Below are 23,362 nucleotides of genomic sequence, written 5' to 3'. Positions count from 1 at the left end.
TGATGGGTATCACGACTTGTTGATGGAACATTTGCCATCGTCTGGCATTCTGAGAACTCTTGAAAGTTCTGCGATCATTTTATCAATTGTCAAGGGCTGGCACAACTTTTAAAACGTTTCTTGGAGAATTTTCATAACAGTTCTACGACAGAATTCTTGCTAACAGAAGTGTCTTTCTTGAAATCACGATTGTCAACGGCAAAAAACGTATGGCGACCATTCTCAAAGTTTTTTTGAATAAAGACAACCTAATTAGAGAACGTTTGCCGTATATTATTATTAGCTATTTGATTCTAATGGGCAAAGAATAGTCTACTTAAATATATAACCCGTGTAAGAAGTATTTTAGGTCTATACTTTTTGACGTTTAATCTATAATACACCAGCTGCAACCTGTAACTGTTATTAGTTATAACCAAGAATAGTTGCAGTAGGTTTGTGGATGTATGCGTACATGTAAGGGTCGAGCACATAAGATTCTGTGTCCTTGACATGTTCAAATTGTCACATTCGCTTTCCGCGGAAGGACCCAGAATCAACCAATGTAGAAAACATACAGTGAATTAGGTATGGACTCCCCAAGAAGATCTTGATTATCAGCAGGAACTGTTACTGGTCCTGTAAGTACCAGCCTGAGGGGTGAGTATCATTTGTCCCCAGAGAATTTAGCTGTAGAGGAAAGCCTTTCCGTCCAAAAACTGAATTGCTATGTATTCGTTTTATCGAGAATAGCTTGGCAATTTGTGTAATTGCTGAAGATAGACGTATTTGAAATATTGTAAGACTTTTTGATTGCCGTTTTGGTAATTTTCACCCACAGAACATTGCGATTGCCTGTCTTGCAGAAAACATAGCAGGCTTGGCAACCATAAGGGGTCGTATTATGTGATGACGCCATTGGTCCGTCTTTCCGTCCATACTAAAGCATTTGTGTCCACTGTGGTAAATGAATTCTTGAAGATTTCAAAAGAACATTTATCACAAATGTTTTCAACACCCTAAGACGTACGTACAGAGCGCAAAAGTGCGGAGGCTGGCTTTCAAGGCAATTTCAACTTAGGGTCAAAGGTCAACTTTGGGCGTTAATTGCTCCGCATTGCGGAGCCTTGATTCCTTAAAACGAATCATTTATAAAAGACTGTAGTTAGTACTAGGGTGTTTGTTTATTTTCAGTCACATTATACTATAGACTCTATTGCTTTAGCAACAATAATCGTTTCGTATCTAATTTTAGCGCGATGCATTGTGTCCCTACCGCAATCTCTTTACCAAGATGCAATGTCAGCCTATGTCAAAGAAATCACGATCATCATATTAAATGCGTTCTCGAATGGTAGAAATAGACTATTGCATGAGCGCTAGGAGCTTAGTGTTGTTGTAATCAGACATCTTGATACATATTTACAGGTATAAAACAGTAATATTTAAAACAATACAGAGAAGATATTAACGAACAGATGTTAAAACATTGTCAAGAAAATGTTAGAAGCAAATTTATTGATGTGTTTCATACAGCGGCTTAAACATTTCTGAATTGAATGTAAATGCTCCACAGACATCATGTCAGTTTTCACTGAATGCTGTGTATATTTTACGGAAGAGCGATGTTTCATAGTAAAAGGGTTTCCCGACGACACATCAATTTGAATGTCACAACAACAGCAACGAAAGGTAGAAAGTAACTTATAAATGTGAAAGATAAATTAGATATAGTTATACTCTTTTATTCTACAGTTATGTCCAGCTGCGTTTAAATAGTAAGACAAGAGGTCGCTAGAAAGAAAAGAGTTCACTCATTCAGAAATACGTTGAAAAGCCCAAATGTAGAATTATAAGTCCCTGCGAGGTTTTAAGTTTGTCTAATCTATTATAACTGTTTTCGACTATGTAAGATTATTACTATCAGATAATTATCAACAGGTTTCTATTTTTGATTTACATTTATTTACGATGCAGCATAGAAATAACTTCATCAAAACTTTTCCTTTATTTCACGTCCCTTTAAAGATGTACTATGTTCATCTTTTACATAAATATTTCATCATTGCATATTGATCTAAATCTAGAAAATCCTCATTAAACATCTTTACCTTGGCTAAATATATAAACTAACTGTGTTTAGTGCAATAACAATTAAATGTCAGTAAAGTAAAAAACTGCTGGAATTTTTTATAATTAATGTTATGTTTATACTTTGTGATAAAGGTTGCGCTAATGTTGTTGTTTGTTTATAGGGTAGTAAGAGTTTAAAATGTCCTTCTGTTTCCAAAAAAACTTAAGTATTTACATTGTATGATTATCATTAATTTTGTTATTTTAAATATCATAATGATATGAACCACATTATTTCGTATTGACGCATTGTTAGTTGTCCAATGCTTACCGTTTTTGTAAAGGCCAAAACGCTGAGGGTCAATTCCAAAGACAGAGAACAATTGGTAAGGCAAATTTGTATAATATTGTATGTAATTATGTTTATAAACAAATTTCTTTTCTTATCTTATCTTATCTTATCTTATGTTAATTGATGGAAGGCTTTAACCAACCAAAGTGCCCAAATCTTGTATTGATCCTTTTTGTCATATTGGCTTTGATTTTCTCGTATTGGTGAAACAGGGTTTGGTACTGACTCAATACGGCTCATATGGTATGCATATTTAGTCTTTAGTATTGTGTCCAGTCTCGCAAAAGTTAATTTAAGTAAATTGTTCTGATCATTCCTTAAGTTTTTCTGATCATTCTACAATAAAATTTATAAAAAGATCCTTTGGAAGCAAAGAATGGAACCAAGAAGAATAATAGCAGACTCGGTTTGATTGAGTCTGTTCATGAGAGGTAATGAAATGTGCAACACCTCTCACGCCCCCTAGCACCGGCTTAAGCGGAACTCTATTACACATATGTTGAATGGACTCCATGATCCCAAAGGACCAGAAAATATAACAACACTGAATCCAAGTACGGGAGACTTTTTACAGCCGCAAGTTGTTATGTGCATTACACGTTCCTGTGCATTTTCAAAGCAAATGACAGCTTTATACCACATAAGTTGTCATGTTTACAAAGCACATAAAGTAACTGCCAATTCACAAAACAACTTGCAAAATTTACAGAACATCTTACACAATGTACATAACATGTAATAAAATTAACAGAACAAGTAACCAAATGCAATATACAAAATGAATAAACAATATTTCAAAACGTACAGAACAAACATAGTTTACAACGTATAAAATGTACTGAACAAATTAAATACGTCCAAGAGCATCCTGTACTTCTGTGCTGTATTATTTGTGTATAACCTATATATTATGAGACTGAACTAAAGAGCATATTTATATTCAGTGTTTGAACTGAACTTACGTATACATTGTATTCAGTAAAAATTATATAAAGACTAAGTTTATTATTTTGGATAAGTTGCAAGATGTGATACTATTTCGAAATATTACAGATGAATGATAATACAAATATATATGCATGCTTTCAGGGGGCAGGAAAATGGTCTAATGTACGTAAAACGCAGTAATAAATTAATATATTTCATGGTTTAATAGTTAGCATCTTTGGTAAACTTCTGAATAACAAAATTTGTTCATTTACACTTTTTGTATTACACTGCAACCGGATGTACAGTAGCTAACAGATACATGTTTAAACCATACATGTCAAGCACAGTCATCTACAATTTATTTGGTCTAAAAGTTTCTATGACGATTTTGTCATCATGTTGAAGTGTTGTTAAAAAGAACACTTGATGCTACATTTTACACCACAGTCTCGTGGGCAGCATTTACAGTAGGCCTTACAAACTCTCTTGCAGCCTCGCCTCTGTCTCCCTGTTTTGCCTCCTGAAAATATATGCATATGCCATGAAATTAGTGGCTACCTCTCAGTAGTAAAGAAAATAACATTGGTGAACTAAACTAATTAAAAACATAATTCAATACATTTCTTATGGAAAATGGAATAATTTGGTTGTTGTAGAGGTCGGGGTTGTCGTTGAGTGAACAAGCTAGGCCAAATTACGCCACATTTCAATGTCAGATTACTGCTAGTTAATGTCCATGTTTATATTATGATTCACTATATTCAGTATCATGATCATGGATGAATTAAAACATTGTTTATTTCATATTATTTAATGTATTTGAATTTACTTCTTATTATTTAATGTATTTGAAAAATAATGCTACGGAAGCATATAGGAGATATCCGAGTTTACTTTATAACGACTTAGGGTGATATAACTATCTCGTTCTTACAAAATAGTTTCGACTGCACTTTCTATGAAACGTCAGTCATGGAAGTAGAAGAACACTTACTTTAAAAAGAGAGCGATGACAGTATAAAAAAAGCATTTAGACAGACATACACAACTAAAAGTATGGAGAGACAAAACCTCACGGAGGTGAGGTGAGGTGGTGTGATGATTGCGTGGCAACTCTTATCATCATATAATATTCTAAACTGACATAGCAATTTCATGAAACAAACATATGTCTTCCAGTTAAGAAATAACGCATGATACGGTGCCTCAAAATGTATGTACATTGAATTAAATATGAAAAATTTATGTCTCTGATCTTCAGAAAGGGTTCAAATAATTTACTAAAAATGGTTGACGACCTTTGAAATTTGCTGATCGCTAAGAAAAAAAAATAAGCTCCAGGTAGTTTAAAAGTATACGAATATATCATTGCCCTACCTTTAATTGTTGTCGACATCCAATAGACATTGCTTCCGGCACACATTCCGAGTGATCTTTGAGACAACACAGAAGGATTTACGTTGCTAGATTTATCAACATAATAATCCATTTGTTCGGAGATGCTGACATTTTCTTGGAGCTGAAAAAGCAGAATTAAAACAATGCCTATTGTCTCAGAATGTGTAGTGTCACAGGGTGAGAAAAATGTGCAGCCAGCACGGGACTCGACTCGAATATCGTTCTGATGCTCTACCGACTGGACTACCTGACCGCCTACACATTTTCTCCCCGTTAATACAAATTATCACCTGCAACTAGGTTTGCTTGTAACTTATAGTTAGGAACAGAACGGTAGATTTTTTAATGGTGACATGAAAGAGATATTGTAAAGGGATTAAATTAGTGAAAACATGTAATAATGTTTTTGATATATTTAATCTGAAATGAATATTTGTACAACATTTGACCGAAAGGGTCAAACTGTACATCATACGTTATGGAAATTGTAAGTAAAAGTCAAGTTCCAAATCTTACCATTGAGCTGAAATCCTCGGCCGATGGTGCATGTACATGTTTTCTCTCAAACGGTGTTATATAACAGGTATCTTCTCCGTCTTCAGTGATCTTCATGGTCATAAATCCCTAAATTAAAATATAGAAATATGGGAATATTTCTTGCTTTTAACTTATTGTCAATCTGAGATGACTTACGAATATACAACTGGAAATCACTTGGAAATAATATCTTATAGCATACTAATATATACCGATTAATAAAACAAACTATTCAAATACAGTATTTTCTTGTTTATATTACTATATTTTCTACATTGTTTACTCATTCGTAGACCTTTATTTCACAAAATTTGTATACATCCGCTTCCGAAAATAGAAAAAAATAATGGGACTGAACAACACATGACATACACGTCAATAGTAACCTGTGACCAAAATATTTTCATCGATCAGAAATACTTACTTTAGTTTTTGATTGAATGACTTAACCACTGTTAAAAATCTGCCTCTACAAATCATGGCTATTAGCAATATCTTACGATCACATTCTCTTTGACATACCTTACTGAAATCATACACGATACGCGTGCCGTCTTTTAGCCCAATATCTTCTTCTGTGTCTGTCACTGTTATCGTTTCCTCTATCGCTTGTCCATCTTTTGTATGAAACACGTAAGATGCCTCCTGTGAAAAAGAAATTATCATTGTTTATGTTTTCAGTTTCTGTAACTTAGCACTAATGCAGCCTTAGTTTGAAATCCATAAAACATGAACATGAAGTCCAAAACAATATTGAGCTTTGAAAGGCACACGTATGAATACAATGTCGTTCTAAAAGAAGACAAAATACATAAGTCGTCTTCTGCAAAACGGCAGTCGCAATTTACAACCAATGGTATGACATTACACTTAGTTGGAATGGAGGTTGGCTTACCTGAATGGTATCCGTGGCAATTTTACCTCCAAGGTAGACAGCAACAAGCGAGATGGCACCAACAATAAGAAGTGCCACAAGAGCTGCGACGGCGATTGTTACATGTCTTTTGGATTTTCGCTTTGCTTCTGGCTCCTAGAATAAAATAACAAACACATCTTGATTGTCAAGTCGTTGTCCTATACATTTTCATTCTGACGGAAAATTTTAGAACCACACTTAATATTTAAGCTGTTTATTAATCCTTGCAAAATAAATCAGATGTCCATGAAAATGCACATAGCCTAAGTACAAATCTGCACCATTGGTTACCAACTTATTTAAATCATATGTATATTTTAAATATGTTAGTTTAAGTTTTTATCATAAAAGTCTAAAATACTCACAAATTAGCCACAAGTCAACCATGACTCTTGTCCCAGCAGTACACTTTAAACCATTTCAAGAATTAAGACTATTTTACAACTGTACTGTACACTACACAGAATATGTTGAAGATTACGAAGAATATTACTTCCACATTTTTGGTTGCAATTTTTTTTTTAAATATTACTCTTAAAAAGCATATATCATTAAATTCTTCTTAAATAACGTAGTAAGATCATACTAAGCGTTTATCTCTTTACTTCCTCACGTGTAATCCCGTTATGAATAAATGGTTATCCCGTTACGAATAAGTGGTCAAGCAAGCACATGTGTCTACTTCAATTACACTTAGCGACACGCTTCTCTGAATGACATAATCTGACCTATTTTTAACCTTGGAATGATGTTTGAATACCTATAAATAGTTTCCTCAGTTAGAACAATGTCAATGTGTTGCCCTCGTATTTGCGTGACTATATGTAATGTTTTTTGTTGAGAAATCTTCTATTTATCTCATGTTTTTGTATGTATACAAATCGAGAACTTATTGAATAAACTTGAAACTTGAAACTTGAAACAAAATATATTTGAAGTGGAGGCGAACGAATCATGCGGCCAGAAATGTGGAATATCTGCAAATCTGACGCTTTTATTACCATGATTATGATTGTCAAATATGTTTATATAATCGTCAAATGTTGTATTATGATCGTGACAAGTGTTATTATGATATCTAATTGTATTGCCGATGCGGATATACAACAATATACAACTTTTCCAAGTTATTACTCTTATCATAATCCTAGATATGGCAAATGATTCGAAATAACTCGACGTCTCAGTGAAAAAATGAAATGAATTTCATGATTTCAGTTTTATTTTGCAAAAATGCACATATCTTTCATTGTTATTGTCATGTACAAGTAAATTTCGCCAGCTGTGTCAGTAGATTCTTTGAGTTAAATTTCCACAGCACAATTTTTCTAACCAAGCATTAAATGCAGTTACATGTAAATTGAACATGTGTACAACATATCGAGTGTGTATTCTACGTAATAGTTAAGATTTATTTTTTTAAAAAGGAAAAAAACATAAATAGACTTCCACATTATTTCGTATTACCAACATCTCACATTAGAATTATATGGATTCATATAATGCTATGTTAAAGATGAAAATTTAAAGAGTAAAATACATAATATGTTAACAACTCTGTCCGATATTGAACCAATACCTACAAAATACAAACATTTCAATGTTCTTACCTGTCCTATCACGGCTATTGCATGAGGCGATACATTTTTGATTTGTTAAAATGAATTATTCCAAAGAACTGCCGAAAGTTGACTTCTGCGAATTTAAATTTGACATTGCTGAGAATCAAACTTTAACACAATTGATAAAAATTTTACATGAATGATCTTTTATAAACGAAGATTTAACAGAGTGATTTAAGTCTAATTGACGCATATCTGCAAAGACCAGTGATGAAATCTTAGGGGTTTAATTAGAACTTCTGTTTAGAATATAAGAAAAAATTGTAGGTAGCGTTTCATATAATCCAACCATTTCTTTATACGAGAGGTAACTTCATCCTCTTTTATTACAACTAAACATGTGTATATTTATGTATTATTATAATAATAGCATTTAAACATTTTCATCTATGTCTCATAGAGCTAATGTTAAATGTACAATAACAAAACGTTTAATCCTTTTAAAAATTCGTCTTAGATTTTCTACAAAAACAAATATATATCGTATTTTTCTTGATGTATTTAGGTTCTGATCATTTATTACATATTCATCTTCTGCGAAAATCAAATATAGGTTACAGCTCTATAATATATTTTCTATTAAAAATAACTTTCTTTGAAAGAAAATGAATGAAGAAAAAAAATTAATTTAAAATAATAATCGAGTACTTACCTCCTCCATGGTACAGCGTACGGTTTTCTGGCTGTCCATCACTTTTCCAAGCTTCATTAAAAACTTGTGGACAATGACGTGTGCGCTGATGAACGTTTGTGTTCGTTTTGTTTCATATTGGCATCTGTGGAGTATATATATACAGTTTTGACCCGGACGTTGATCTCCGAAAACAAGAAAAACACCAATTAGAAATAGCCACTCTCGATACATGTAAGTGTTCCTAGAAAATCTTTTTTGTGACTACCAACTACCGTTTGTGGTCGAAAGGTACCGTCGTTTGTGACAGTTTTCCCACTTTTGTGGTCGATTTGAGAATTTGTTTTGTTTTATTCATTTGTTTATTTTTTGTTTCACTGCGCTGCGTAGTTATGGCCGTTTTTCATTCAAACTAATCAATCGCAGGCCCAGCGAAATTTGAATTTTGAGACCTGTTAACAATTACAGGTCGATACCTGTGTGTATTCCAAATCATAATTAGATGTACTGTATATAGAAAGGAGCCTTAATTCAAAGCCCTTATGTTTTAGTGCATGTCTGGGTATTGGTGGAGGATTTTTTTATTCTTTTGAGATATTACTTTCCGGTCAAATTTGTCAAAAGTTAAAAAGTTCCAGAAGTTTTGATAAATGTTACAAAATGTTTTATGTTGTTTCTGGATGTTCTCAATTACAAAAATCGCCTATAGAGACCCGTGGCTCTTCTCTTGACTTATATACAAAACATCCAAGGGACAACTGCCACGGCCATGAACTGCCAACACTCTACTTTTTATTTAGACCAGTAATAATTTAATGAAATTAAAAACAAAGATTCATGTAAAACTTATTAAAACCTCTACGACATCATATATTGTTTATTGAAAATCCGCATTCGCAAAATGACGTAGCACACCGATCATAATTATTTACTACACGCTGCGCTAAGTCGGTCGTGTCGGAAATCATGCGGCTGTATGTGTATTTACCAAAAAGCGTTTTAATTGCTATCGCTTTTATCATTATTTAAGATTTTTCTATTGTGTTTATTTTGTAATTTCCGGTCCAAATTCTTAGAACTATTGCGAAAGGTGATGAATTAGTGAACAGCTGTCCAACATGACAGGTTAGATGTCCTTGTTACGTGCAAATAACAAATATGCACGTTTGATAAATCACGCAGTGAAAATAACCAACTTGCTATAAGCACAAGTATTTATAAATCCGGCAACCTTATTTACATTTATTATATGTGCAGTGAAACATTTCGTAATAGGACTTGTACAAACAAGAGCTGTCGAAGGACAGCAATGCTCGACTTGTCAATTGAATGAATATAAAAGTCGAAAAAGGGGCATAATTTTATAAAAATGCAAAACAGGGTTATGGAACCTATGTAGTGCATATCAGCTTATGACATTTAACAAGTGTGTGTAGCCTCAATCTATTCCCTTTGGTGGGTACTGAGATATCAGCTTACATAAAAAATGCTAAGGTGAAAAAGGGGCATAATTTTGTAAAAATGCAAAATAGAGTTATGGAACCTGATTCTTTGAATAGTCGAGCTAAAACGTGTTTTCTGATAAAACAGACCAAGATTAGGCACGCATGAAGGTGTGAATTGGCCAAGCCGTTGTGCTTAAGCTGTACAGATCAATTAATATTGGAAAAGGTGGTCAGTATATTTATTCAGAAATTTCAAGGAGATATGCACGTCCTTGGTGATTTCTGTTAAAGACGGCGTCACTTTTCCAGCTGTTAGCAAATTCTAAACTTACGAAAATATTTCAAGTATTTCTAATATTGCTTGTTATTTTTTAACTTTTAATGACTTTATGATTTAGCATTTAAAACTGAAACACTATTGCAAACACATGAATAACATTGCAAATCTTAAAGTGAGATTTTATTGCAATATGTTTCATTATTAATGTTATTTTTATTGATCAATAGATTATTTTGAGAGAAAAAATGTAATAAATTCATACTATTGCAACACTAAGAATAAAATATTACACCTGTTATCTGTGCGGGCTGCCTTATTATTTACAGTCCTGCACTTATAATAATTCTGAAATAATGACGATAATTAAAGTATATTCTACAAAAATTATATTTATTATCAGCCTTAACGTCAAAGTGCCTTTCCGTTTACGATTTGAAAAGTAAAAGAGTATATTCAAACGTACACGGGATCTGCTAGCCCGCGCACACGTCAATATCCAAACGTGGGTTCTTCTCAAACACACGTGGGGGAAATAGGGAGATGTAGGGCGTAAATTACACGGACACCTGAAATAAAGTTAAAACACAGTGATTTATTTATATGTCATTTCACAAACAATAAAATCGGATATGGTCTATCTGTATTATGGCTCTGGTTCCTCGTCTACCTGTGGACTGAACGCTCGCCTACGCCGGTCAAAAGTTCTTCATCTGGATGTAGTTCAGACAATTCTAAAGACTAGTATAGAAAGGCTTGACAAAAACAGTGTCACGTCTTGCCTATACGGTCTTGTCAGGAAATCTGGTTGATGGTTCTGTCTCTCGGATGGATGAATAGAGTTAAGCTATGTAGTTGAAAGGAATCTGTGTTAAGTCTAAATAATGGTAGTCTTGTATTGGTAGTATAGTAAATAGAAATCAGTTTATTCAGGGTCCCTGGTGTATTTGGAAATAAGAAATAGTATTTTATTCTTGGCTTGTGAATGTCATGTTATATCTGGTCAGGAGATATGTAGTTTATTAAAGGAATTTATTATAGTTTCATAGCTGGGAAGGTATCCGTCTCAGCCAAATTCTGCCAATTATATGTGACTCTACTGTACCATCTAGGTTGCTGTAAAACATTCATAAGGCATTTTGGCATACTTATATGTGGGGTGTAACCAAGTGGTCAGTGTGAGTTCTAACCAGGTACTGACAAAACTGCCAAGGTCTGCCAAGTATTTATAGTCTTGGATTAGCACACGGTGCCTAGTTTGGCAGGGTTGTCATGGTGTCACCATCTGGTAGATGACATCATCATCAAGTCTGGCTATATTGGCATACGGTGCCTAGCTTGGCAGGGTTGTCATGGTGTCACCATCTGGTAGATGACATCATCATCAAGTCTGGCCATATTGGCATACGGTGCCTAGCTTGGCATGGTTGTCTTGGCAGAGTTGCCCACTTGTTAATGGCGTCATTGCCAAGTTCGTGAAAGAAAATTGTAGCCCTTGCCAGAAATGGCATTGATGGCAGGGCAACAGATAGTATGTGTATTTCAATGACTCTAGCATGGTGTATGTATTATAGATATCATAAGCATGAAAATACGCGGAAGAAAGTCTAAATTTCCATGCAAACCGGTATAGGACTAGGAATATATTATGCGTGAATTTATAGCTTACTACATTCTACATGCATTTATATCTGGAGTTAAAATGATATTGGCTAGATCGTTACAATATTATATTTGTTATCGTCTTAGAATGACTGTCCTGCACTAATGTGGACTGCGATATTTTGAATATCCTTCATAACCCTTGTTAACTTTGACTTTTGTTTACCATTATAAACTAAGATAGTAGCTTTTGCAAAGACAAATATAATATTAAATCTGTAACCCTGTATATTTCGTTTCTAACACATCCCATGAATTGTAGAAAATATTAAAAATAAAGAGTAATTTTCGTCAAATCGTAAATGAAATATTATATCTGTTATCGGTACAGGATGTCTGTCCTGAGCGAATAGAAAATGTGGACATTAATATCTTTCATAAACCATGTTATACAAATATAAACTAATAAAAACGAATATAATATTAATAATATTATTACATCTGTCATTATATGTGAAAGGCAGGATGGTCCTGCACAAATAACAAATGTAGTAATTGTATTTAATTTATTATTAAGGCTAGATAGAGTTTGATTGAACAAGTTTAAATATAATTATACTAATATGATCGACCTTACTCCCGGATTGATATTGGCCCATGCAAATACTTAAAACATGTATAATATCGGGATTTGTTATTTTTGTCACATATTATGTTTTCTTAAATGTCATTTTCGGGAGACCACACCTTCGGGAATGCTGACTTGTAATTAAAATTATTATGTACAAACATATACTGCCTTTAAATTACTTGCGGTTTCTGTACAATGAATGCACATACTGAGCATTTACCAGTAATAAATATGTTACAACTGTCATTGTTTTATTAACATCGCACTTCTCTGAAAACTTGAGTAAAATTCTATAATTATAAAAACGTATATTTTGCTTCAGTATTGCAGTACTTTTATATACATATTGTGGTTGTTATTGTCATGTCACTTTGTATATTGTCCCGAGTGTTCATAGTTCTGCTATTTTGTCTCTAAATGTTTACACTGTTTCTATGTGGAGTAGATTAATACAAAGTTAATAAAATGTAATTGAAGTAAAATTCGTGGAATTGTTATATGATACTAACTAAAGACAGATTATTATTTATAACCGATATGAAACTTTGAACAACCAAACTGAAATGAGGTGGCACGCTAATTTCTGATAATAACAGGCCGTTTGATCTTGAACAGACGTTCACACCTAATAATAATAATACATGGGTATCTACAGTATAAGGAAAACAAAAGTACGTCTCCTTGCTGTTCTGCTATAATGTTACCTTTTGTTTAGCAGATGTTACATAAAGTTAAATAAACAAGTTTTTATAAATAATATTTAAAATATCGACGTCATTTCAGTATTTGCTATTGGTACAGGAAAAAACATCCTGCGCACATAACAAAAGTAATATTATATTCATGTTTTGTGAATGTTATTACATGTATGTTTAAGTATAATGCAACAACAGAATTAAAACAAGAGCTGTCCGTAGTTTTGGAGATAGTAACTTGCACTCAAAACTTTAACCAGGATTATCTAAGTCCAAAAGGTGGTATAATTTGCCCAAAATACATGCCAGAGCTATGGAACTTGTCACAGTGAGGTTGTAATTGACATAGAAAAAGAAAAATAACTTTCAAAGCTATATGCCTTTAAATGATGCAAACTTTAACCAAGGTGTGATGCCGGGGTGATTAGAATAGTTAGACTTTTTAAAGCTAGAGCTAACAGATAACAAGAATTTGTAACAGAGTTACCAATGTCTCCCGCCTAAGGACATTTTATTTTGTGTGTGTGTGTGTGTGTGTGTGCGTGTGCGTGTGCTTGTGCGTGCGCGTGCGTGTGCGTGTGCGTGTGCGCGTGCGTGTGCGTGTGCGTGTGAATGTGTGTGCTCATTCACAATGAACATATCAAAGGCCTGAATGGCCAGAGTCGGCTAATGATTGATGTACTGACAGTATAGTCTACCAGTTTCAGTTTGTTTTTAGTTTTTTTCTTAAAATTTCATAACACAGCTCGATATTTACCCAAAATATTATATCCGGATACGATTACACTTTTCTCCAGTTTGAACAATATATTTTACAAATTGTGATGATACGAAGACATTTAGCAGCAATTTGCAGTATCTGACATTGAAGTTTACGGTTAAATTACCTCTTATTTAAATCTTTTCATAAAAAAATTGTTTCGTTTCGCCAAACATAGACGATCTACTTTCGATTTCAAAAACTACAAGAAAATACAATTTAATGTTTCGCCGATTTGTTTATTTCTCGAAAAATAAGAATTAAAATCATTTTTAATATCAATAGTAACTAAACAAACCAGTAAGAGCTTCTTCTTCCGATAATTTATCCGTTTACTGACTGCAAAATTCAACCCACGCAAAGTTTATAGAAATCATACGATGCGTGTTTACGTTCAATGTGGGAGAATTAAGGCTGATCGGCTATGTTACCTAACGCATCCAGACGATTCAGATTTTGTTTTTAAAAAAGCATTGTGTGCGTTTCTGTAATTTTATATACGTTTTTATACGCTTAGAAATTATTAGACATGCGTATTTGCATTATTTCTATACGTAATTTACGCTAATACGCATCTTATCTGGAGCCCTACTGGAACTATTTTTTGTCTTTCGCTGGATGTTACCCAAGCTTTGTAAGCCTGCGCAATTCTTAAAATGCACATTTATGCTTAATGAGTTACATTCGAGAATTGCACAATTACAAGTCATAAATATGACAGATTACATCGTATATTGGTCATAGCAAAGGGAATTGACACAACTTAACTTCATTCATGCAGTGAACTGTTTGAAATTTGAGAAATCTAATGGAACTACATCCCTTCACATGTTATTCGGTCCATTTAGAGAATCGTTGGATATCAAGGACTCGTCAAAAGGCTTTCAGCCTTTAGCCGACTCAATAATATGATCAAAGAAAAATATGGCGTGAAGCCGGATTTGTTAAGGTGTTCTTTTTTTTTTAAATCAAATCAGATATAGTTTTGTATAATTTATTCAACAAATAAAATTGTAAAATAGAAAAAAGCACTAGTGTGTGATTCAGTACACATTTGTCGTCTTTGATGGAACGCCCTCAATAAAAAAACTCTATGAAAGGAAAGAAGTCATAGCCAGGTAAAAAACATTTCAGCTATAAAAAAATGATCTTGATAGTATTGTAGGTACAGCGTGCTGTTTCCTGGCTATATATCCCTTTTCAAAGCCTCATGTACAGCTGGTAGTGATGTCATGTTCACTTAATACGATTGTTTCATATTAATATATGCGTTGTTTACATACATAATTTGGAATAGGACTTTGATCTTGCAGGAGAAGAAAAACAGGAATTATAAATAGCCACTCCTAAGGCATATGAGTGTTTTTGGAAAATGTTTTGACTATTGCTATTTTTTCCAAGAAAGAAGATAATTTACATATACCTTTTAGCCTACTTCTAATGTTTTAGTTTTTTTGTAGTGTTCCCTTATTATTGTTAAGTATCTGCCAACATTTTTAAATAGACGTGTAAGATATTTAAGCATTTATACAAAATATTACCAATCCTTAGTTTTAGCAAACGTGTCTAGATTTCAGATTTCTGTTACATTTTGTGTATATGCAAGTTGTCAACAATTTTCAGATTTCTGTTTCATGCAAGTTGTCAACGAATTGTGGGGACTTAGGAAAGCAATATATAACACCAGATAAATAAAAACCAAATAATATAAGTAGAAAATTTATTTATTTTCAGTATATTTATATGTAGATGTTTATGTGGATTCACATTTATGATCATGTGATAACTGATCAAATCTGTTAAGTGCTCGAATAAATGTGCTTCCCACATGTTATTAGTATGTTGTATTAGGTATGATATATAAATGATTGATTTATTTTATCTCTGTTTTTATTTTCAGACAGGAATGTTCATTTCATGTGACATAATGCATGTTCTTTGTATTGTAATTCCTGGTGACTTATATGCCCATTGGGCCGAATGTGTTTAATGGTTGAATATTATATGTTATTATGTTTATATACTCGCACAGGTCACGTTAATAAACAAATTTCTTCTCTAATCTTATCTTAATTGGTGGAAACTTCCTCATTTAATTCCGTACTGTGGACTTTAACCGACCAAATCCTGTGTTGGTCCTTTTTTCCATATTGTCCTTGGTTTTGTCGTATCGGTGAAACAGGGTTTGGACTCGGTACGGCTAATATGATATGCACATTTAGTCTAATATTGTGTCCAGTCTCGCAAAAGTTATTTTGAGTAATTGTTCTGATCATTTCTTAATTTTTTTTCTGATCATTCTACAAGTTGTTATGTGCGTTGCACGTTTTTTGTGCATTTCTATGCAAATGACAACTTTATATTACATAAGATGTCACGTTTACAAAACACATAAAATAACTGTAAATTAACAGAACAACTTGCAAACTTTACAGACCATCTTACACAATGTACATACCAAAATGAATAAACAATATTTCAAAACGTACAGAACAAATACAGTTTACAACGTATACACTATACTGACCAATTTAGATATGTCCAAGAACATTTCATACTTTTGTGTTGTATTTTCATAACCTATATATTATGAGACTTACATAAAGAGCACATCGATATTTAGTGTTTGAACTGAATTTATCATGCATGTATGTATTCAATAAAAAAGAACTAAGTTTATTTTCACTGTTTTTGAGAAGTGGTAAAATGTGATATTATTTCGAAATATTACAGATGACTGATGATACAGATATATAACGTTCGTACCTAGTTCATTGTCAATTATGCATTTTGACCAATATTGTAATTTATATTTTATACATCCTTAGTGAAATTTACTTCACTTAGTACTCTTAAAGCAGAATACCTCCAGATTTGGCTAAAAAATAATCTTTCTTTCAAATTGAAGTTTTGGTCATATTATGAACATAAGAATATGATTTTTTGTTTCTAAAATATTTTAAAATTTCCAAATCAAGAAAAAAAGATGACCGCGCGTCGGGAATCGAACCCCTGACCGCCAAGGCAATAAAGACATTTTCCCGTCGTCGTAACCAATAGCGCTATAGCTAAAGTAGTGAATAATGACTTCAAAATATAGATATTTATAATCGAGACAGTTTACCTGGAGTAAAAGCGTGACAAACGCTTTTTGATTTTCGTCGTAAAAAGTAGTAAAAACTGCAAATTCTCATGTGTTTCCGTAACATAAAGTTTGTCAGTAATTAAGTTTCAAAGCCTTCTTAAGAAATATAGCATTTATTTTAAGATATCTATTTTTGTTGTTGTCGAATGATCTGGAGGCATGCCGCTTTAATGCATGTATAAGGCATTTGTGAAAAGTTAGGAGGATTTCCCTGTTGCATATTCATCCTATTTCCTTAAAATATATGTTGACATGTCGTACTGTATAACCTGTAAAATATGTATAACGTACGATATCATACCGTGCAGTTATAATATAACAATAACATCCGTTAAATGTGTGAACGTCTATTCTCCATTCACAAAATATGATTACAATTTGCTTTATGTTTCTTTTACCACTTAATGAGTGTATGAGTTTATCATGTAACCATGACATTTTTAAATATAAAATTGTATGTATGTAACGAGATACTGTAAATGTATGTTACTGAAATAGAAATTGTGTTCTGTTCTTCTGTCCTGCTTTCAGGGGCCAGTAAAATGGTCTATAGTGTAAGTAAAACGCAATAATAAATTTCATGGTTTAATAGTTAACACCTGTGGTAAACTTCTGAATAACAAAATTTGTTCATTTACATGTTTTGTTAATTATTACAACCGGATCTAGAGTAAATAATAGATCCGTGTGTCAAGCACAGTCTACAATTATTTGGTCAAAAATTGTCTATGACACGTACGTCTTATGTTGAAATGTTGTTTACCACGAACACTCAAGGCCACATCTCAAACCACAATCACGTGGGCAGCAATTACAGTAGAACCTACAAACTCTTCTGCAACCTCGCCTCTGTCGCTCTATTTGGCCTCCTGAAAATATACAACAAAATGAAAGCATATTTATATTAAGAAATCATGTCAATTCACCCGAGTCTCTACAAATAAAAATATGTTTGCACTGAATATGTTTACTATGAAACCGAAAAAGGCGAAATCCGACATGTTGTTTGGTTGATTCAAAGTAACGGACGAATGCCATAAAATTGATGGCTACCTCTCGTGAGCAAAGAACATAACATTGGTGGACTGAACTAATTTAAAACATAGGTCTATACATTTTTTATAGAAAATGGAAGACTTTATTCGTTTGGTGGTGACGCCACGTTTCAGTGTCAGATCACTGCTAGTTAATGTACATGTTTATATTATGTTTTACTATATTCAGTATTATGATTGTATTGTTTATTTTCTTATTATTTAATTTATTCGAAGAATTTATGCTATGATAGCACATAGGAGACATCCGGGGTTACTGTATATCGACATAGGGTGATATAACTGTCTCGTTCTTACGAAATAGTCTCGATTTAATCTTTCTATAAAACGTCAGCCATGCGAGGAGGAGAATACTTACTTTAAAATGAATGTAATGACTGCATAAAAAGCATTATGACAAAGTATGGAGAGGCAAAACAGACTCTCACGGAGGTGAGGTGAGATGGGATGATGATTGCTAGGCAAATCTTATCATCATGTAGTATTCTGAACTGACATAGCAATTGCATGACACATGTTTTCCAGTTAAGAAATTATGCATGATACAGCGCCAAAACTGTGCAAACATTGAATTAAATATGGAAAATATATGCCTCTGGTGGGGCCTCCGTTGCCGAGGGGTTAAGGTCGCTGTCTTCAAATCACTTGCCCCTCATCGATGTGGGTTCGAGCCTCACTCGGGGCGGCGTTAAATTCTTCATGTGAGGAAGCTTCCAGCTGGCGTACGGAAGGTCGGTGGTTCTACCCAGGTGCCTGCTCGCAATGAAATAATGCACGGAGGGGCTCCTTGGGTCTTCCTCCACCATAAAAAGCTGGAAAGACGCCATATGACCTATAATGGTGTCGGTGCGACGTTAAACCCAACAAAATAAATAAATATATGCCTCTGATCTTCAGAAAGGGTTCAAATCATTAACCAAAAATTGTTGACGACCCTTGACTTTGCAGACCCATTAGAAAAAGTTAACCTCCAGGTAGATTGAAAGTACAAGAATATAACATTTCCCTACCTTTAATTGCTGTCGACATCCAATAGATATTGCTTCCGGCACACATTCCAAGTGATCTTTCAGACAACACGGAAGGATTCACGGTACTAGATTTATCAACATAGAAATCCATTTGTTCGGAGATGCTGACATTTTCTTGGATCTGAAAAAATCAGAATTCAAAAAATTGTGCAGTCAGCACGGTACTCGAACTCGGTGCTTCGGAATACCATTCCTATGCTTTACCGAATGAGCTACCTGACCGCCTACACATTTTCTCCCCGTTTTAACATTAAAGTCCTATTCTGTGACAGTAGCATTTCTTCTCCTCAGATAAGCAAAAACAAGATAAAAAGTATTACCTGCAGTTATGTTTGCTTGTAACTTAATACTAGGAACAGAACGGTAGAATTTTCCATTGTTACATGAAAAAGATATTGTATAGTGATTTACATTAGAAGAAGCTTTAAATATTGTTTTTGTTTTACTTAATCTGAAATAAATATTCGTACAACATTTGCCGAAAGGGTCATTGAGCACGTCATACCTTAGAAGTAAAAGAAAAGTTCCAAATCTTACCATTGAGTTGAACTCCTCGGCCGATGGTGCATGCACATGTTTTCTCTCAAACGGTGTTATGTAACAGATATCTTCTCCATCTTCAGTGATCTTCATGGTCATAAATCCCTAAATTCAAATATAGAAATATGAGAAGTGTTCATGCTTTTAACATATTGTCAATCTGATAAGAGTTCCGAATATACAACTGAAAACCACTTGGAAATATTATCATATAGGATACTAGTACATACCGAATAAAATGACAAGCTATTCAAATACAGTATTTCCATGTTTAGATTACTAGTAGTATATTTGCTACATTGTTTAGTCATTCGTAGACCTTTATCCACAAAAATTGTATACCTACACTTCCGAAAACAACAAAAAATAATGGGACTGAACAACATGCAGTGAAATACACGTCAGTAGTAACCATTGACCAAAATATTGTCTTGGATCAGAAATACATACATAAGATTTTAATTTAACTACACAATTGCTGTCCAAAGTAAAAATTTTGACATACCTTACTGAAATCATACACGATACGCGTGCCGTCTTTTAGCCCAATATCTTCTTCTGTGTGTGTCACTGTTATCGTCTCCTCTATCGCTTGTCCATCTTTTGTATGAAACACTAAGATGCCTCCTGCGAAAAAGAGAATTACCATTGTTTATGTTAACAGTTTTTGTAATAGCACTAATGCAGCATTACTTTTAAATCCATAAAACACGAACATGAAATCCAAAACAATATTGAGCTTTGAAAGGCACACATATGAATGCAATGTCGTTCTAAAAGAAGACACAATACAAAATCGTCTTCTGAAAACCTCAAACCTTATAAACAACCAATGATATGATATTACTAACACTTAATTAGAATGAAAGTGGGCTTACCTGAATGGTATCCGTGGCAATTTTACCTCCAAAATAGACAGCGACAAGCGAGACAGCACCAACAATAAAAAGTGCCACAAGAGCTGCGACGGCGATTGTTACATGTCTTTTGGATTTTCCTTTTGCTACTGGCTCCTGGAATAAAATAATAACAAATGAATCTTGTTTGTCAAATTGTTATCTTATGAATTTCCACTGATCTAGCGGAAAATGCTACAGTCATACTTAATATTTCATTAGTTTATTTATCCATGCAAAATATATGAAAACCAGAGGCGAACAAAGCATGCTGCCCTCAATGAAGATTGATGCATTTCTGACGCTTTTAATACATGATTATGATCGTTAAATACTATTCTAACATGGCTCGATTTGATTTCCAGTTAAACAAAGAAGAAAATCAAGCTCTGTATATTCTGCGATAAACAACGGTTGACGCGCGGACCGGTAAGAGAGCATTATGACGTCAATTATGACGTCCAAATGCCGCATGACGTCCGATACATTACTCCTCGGGTAAATGAAGTCCAGCATAATATTTATTAAAATATGTCAATGAGCATGTCAGAATGAAAACAATCAAGGCTTTCTTGTGATTTATCGTCTAATTTACCATGGTTCATCATTCAGATGCTTCAGTATTTAACCACTCGGGCTAACGCCCTCGTGGTTCAATTCCTACGCATCTGAACTCTGAACAGTGGTAAATTAGACGATAAACCACTGGAAGGCCTTGATTATTTGTTAAGTATATTCTTTATTATATACCTACATACATTCTGTCATAAATACGGCTTTTATTTCACAGTAATTATGAAAAGGCAGAAGAACTTTTGTATAGCAATGTTATTTTAATTGAAATTTAATTCTAAATTTCAAAAATGAAAATAATTTATACCATTTTTGTTTATATTCCTATAAAAATATAACTCGATAAAGCGATAACGATGAAAGTGTGACAATCAGTTGTTGCATTGTATATATTCTGCGCGCTATATTGCATGTGCATTTAGTTATCTTTTACTAAAAGACAAAAACAAAATGTAGAAGGTATACAATTAAAAGATGAATATAACAGTAGCTTGATCTGGGATGTTGCATTCGACTCTCGTGGATTTGTCAGGCCGGGTCAGACGAGGCAATCTGGAGCCTCGTGTGACCTGACCGGACAAATCAACCAGAGTTGAGGTTGATCTGACTTGGCAAATTCAATGAGAGTCGAATACAACATCCAAGATAATAATACTGATAGTAAGTGTTATTTTGTAAAAATATATTTTTCATTGTTATTATCATGTAATACTTTTCATTTCAATGCAAAATACTATTCATAATGCTCGGTCACAGGTAAGTTTCACCAGTTGTGTCAGTGGATTCTTGAGATCTTCAGCACAAATTTTCTATCCAAGCATTGATTGCAACTACGTATAAGTTATTTAATATAAACATGTGTATAACATATTGATAGTGTATACAACATTATAGTTTGCATTTATTTGAAAAAAAAGTATTACAATACACAACAGACTTACATACTATTTCATATTGCCATCGTCTCACATTAGAATGTGTGTTAAAGATGAAAATGTAAAGAGTAAAATACAAATATTTTAGCAACTCCGTCGGATATTAAACCCATATCCACATATACAAACATTTCATTGTTTTTTTCTTACCTGTACTATCAGGACTATTGAGGCGATGCATTTTTGTTTTGCTAAAATTAATTATTATCCGATATAAATGGCATGAAATTGCACTGATTTGAAAACATTACCAAAAATAAAATGTCGTTCCATTAATAAAAGTGGCCTCAAAACCTAACGTATAAAACATTACTGAAAAAATATTATGTCGATTTATGTCCAGACAATGTCAAACAGGGAATAACTGCTAGAATTCTATTAGGTATATCATTTGATTCTTCGGAAATCGTACAGCAACTAAGAAACATTAGAATGAAATTTTGATCATACTCCTTATTTCAATGAACTTCTGTAAAGTTGACTTTTTGTGGATATTAAAATTGACATCAGCTTCAAATCTATATATATACTCATTTGATTGAAATGAAACTTTACAAGAATGATTTTCATTGACAAACATTTTTAGTAAGAGAGAGAGAGAGAGAGAGAGAGAGAGAACTTGTGTATGTATATGTATTATTGTAATAAACCAAACATTATCAGGTGTATCTGACAGAGCATAATGCAAAATGTATATTATCAATACTTATTTTTTTTTATTTAACTTGATGCAAAAGTTTAATATAGAAAACATCTCTAGAAATTGTTTTTTATTAAAGAAACATAATTTCTTTTAATGAAACAGTATAAAGAAATAAAGAAATAACAATTGAAATTTAAAATGATAATCGAGTACTTACCTCCTCCATCGTACAGAGTACGGTTTTCTGGCTGTCCATCACTTTTCCAAGCTTCATTAAAAACTTGTGGACAAAGACTTGTGTGCTGATGAACGTTTGTGTCTGTTTTGTTCATAATGGCATTTGTGGAGTATATATATACACAGTTTTGACCCGGACGTTGGTCTTTGAAAACAAGTGAAACGCCAATTAGAAATAGCCACGCTCAAAACATGTAAGTGTTTTTAGAAAATGATTGGACTCTAGCTGATTTTTCCTAGAAGGAAGATATTTCACTAATTGGCTTCAGTCTACTTTTAAAATATACTGTATTTTTTTTTTATTTTACCAATGGCAACGCGTATGACTGTAAAGAACATAGAAAATTTGAGTGACGTCCGATTGATTTCAAAATGCAAGAAAAAAAAGACATTTTTTTCTTGTTAACAAGCCCTTCAGAGCAGTGGAATATAAATCTTACCAATTAATGTATCCTTTCG

At 33.3% G+C, this 23,362-nt stretch overlaps 2 protein-coding genes across 4 annotated transcripts in view; both read right to left on the bottom strand.

The window, feature by feature from the left end:
- LOC123558117 (uncharacterized) overlaps positions 1-23,037 on the bottom strand; it is a 42,357-nt gene extending 19,320 nt beyond the window's left edge. The window contains exons 1-6 of one of the 3 annotated variants that reach the window (XM_045349994.2): positions 8,460-8,611; positions 6,165-6,299; positions 5,792-5,914; positions 5,249-5,356; positions 4,712-4,853; positions 2,954-3,854 (exon numbers count right to left, since the gene is read on the bottom strand). In XM_045349994.2, coding sequence (XP_045205929.2) covers positions 3,745-3,854; positions 4,712-4,853; positions 5,249-5,356; positions 5,792-5,914; positions 6,165-6,299; positions 8,460-8,516 — 675 coding nt within the window. In that variant the 5' untranslated portion in view covers positions 8,517-8,611 and the 3' untranslated portion in view covers positions 2,954-3,744. Of the gene's footprint in view, positions 1-2,953; positions 3,855-4,711; positions 4,854-5,248; positions 5,357-5,791; positions 5,915-6,164; positions 6,300-8,459; positions 8,612-20,497; positions 20,633-22,883 lie in introns of those variants that run through there. The other 2 variants (XM_053542739.1, XM_053542738.1) reach the window with 2 other exon arrangements.
- LOC123556493 (uncharacterized) lies at positions 17,566-20,283 on the bottom strand. Its single transcript, XM_045347259.2, has 4 exons — positions 20,125-20,283; positions 19,617-19,724; positions 19,059-19,200; positions 17,566-17,862 (listed from the first exon to the last, which is right to left on the bottom strand). Exons 1-4 carry the CDS (start codon positions 20,266-20,268, stop codon positions 17,753-17,755), a joined length of 504 nt encoding a protein of 167 aa, XP_045203194.2. The 5' UTR covers positions 20,269-20,283; the 3' UTR covers positions 17,566-17,752.
- Positions 23,038-23,362: the final 325 nt, after the last annotated feature.

This window comes from Mercenaria mercenaria, chromosome 5, assembly GCF_021730395.1.
Source record: "Mercenaria mercenaria strain notata chromosome 5, MADL_Memer_1, whole genome shotgun sequence".
Lineage (NCBI taxonomy): Eukaryota > Metazoa > Mollusca > Bivalvia > Venerida > Veneridae > Mercenaria > Mercenaria mercenaria.
The sequence above is the reverse complement of the archived record's forward strand: the minus strand, read 5'-3'. Positions and strand labels throughout refer to the sequence as shown.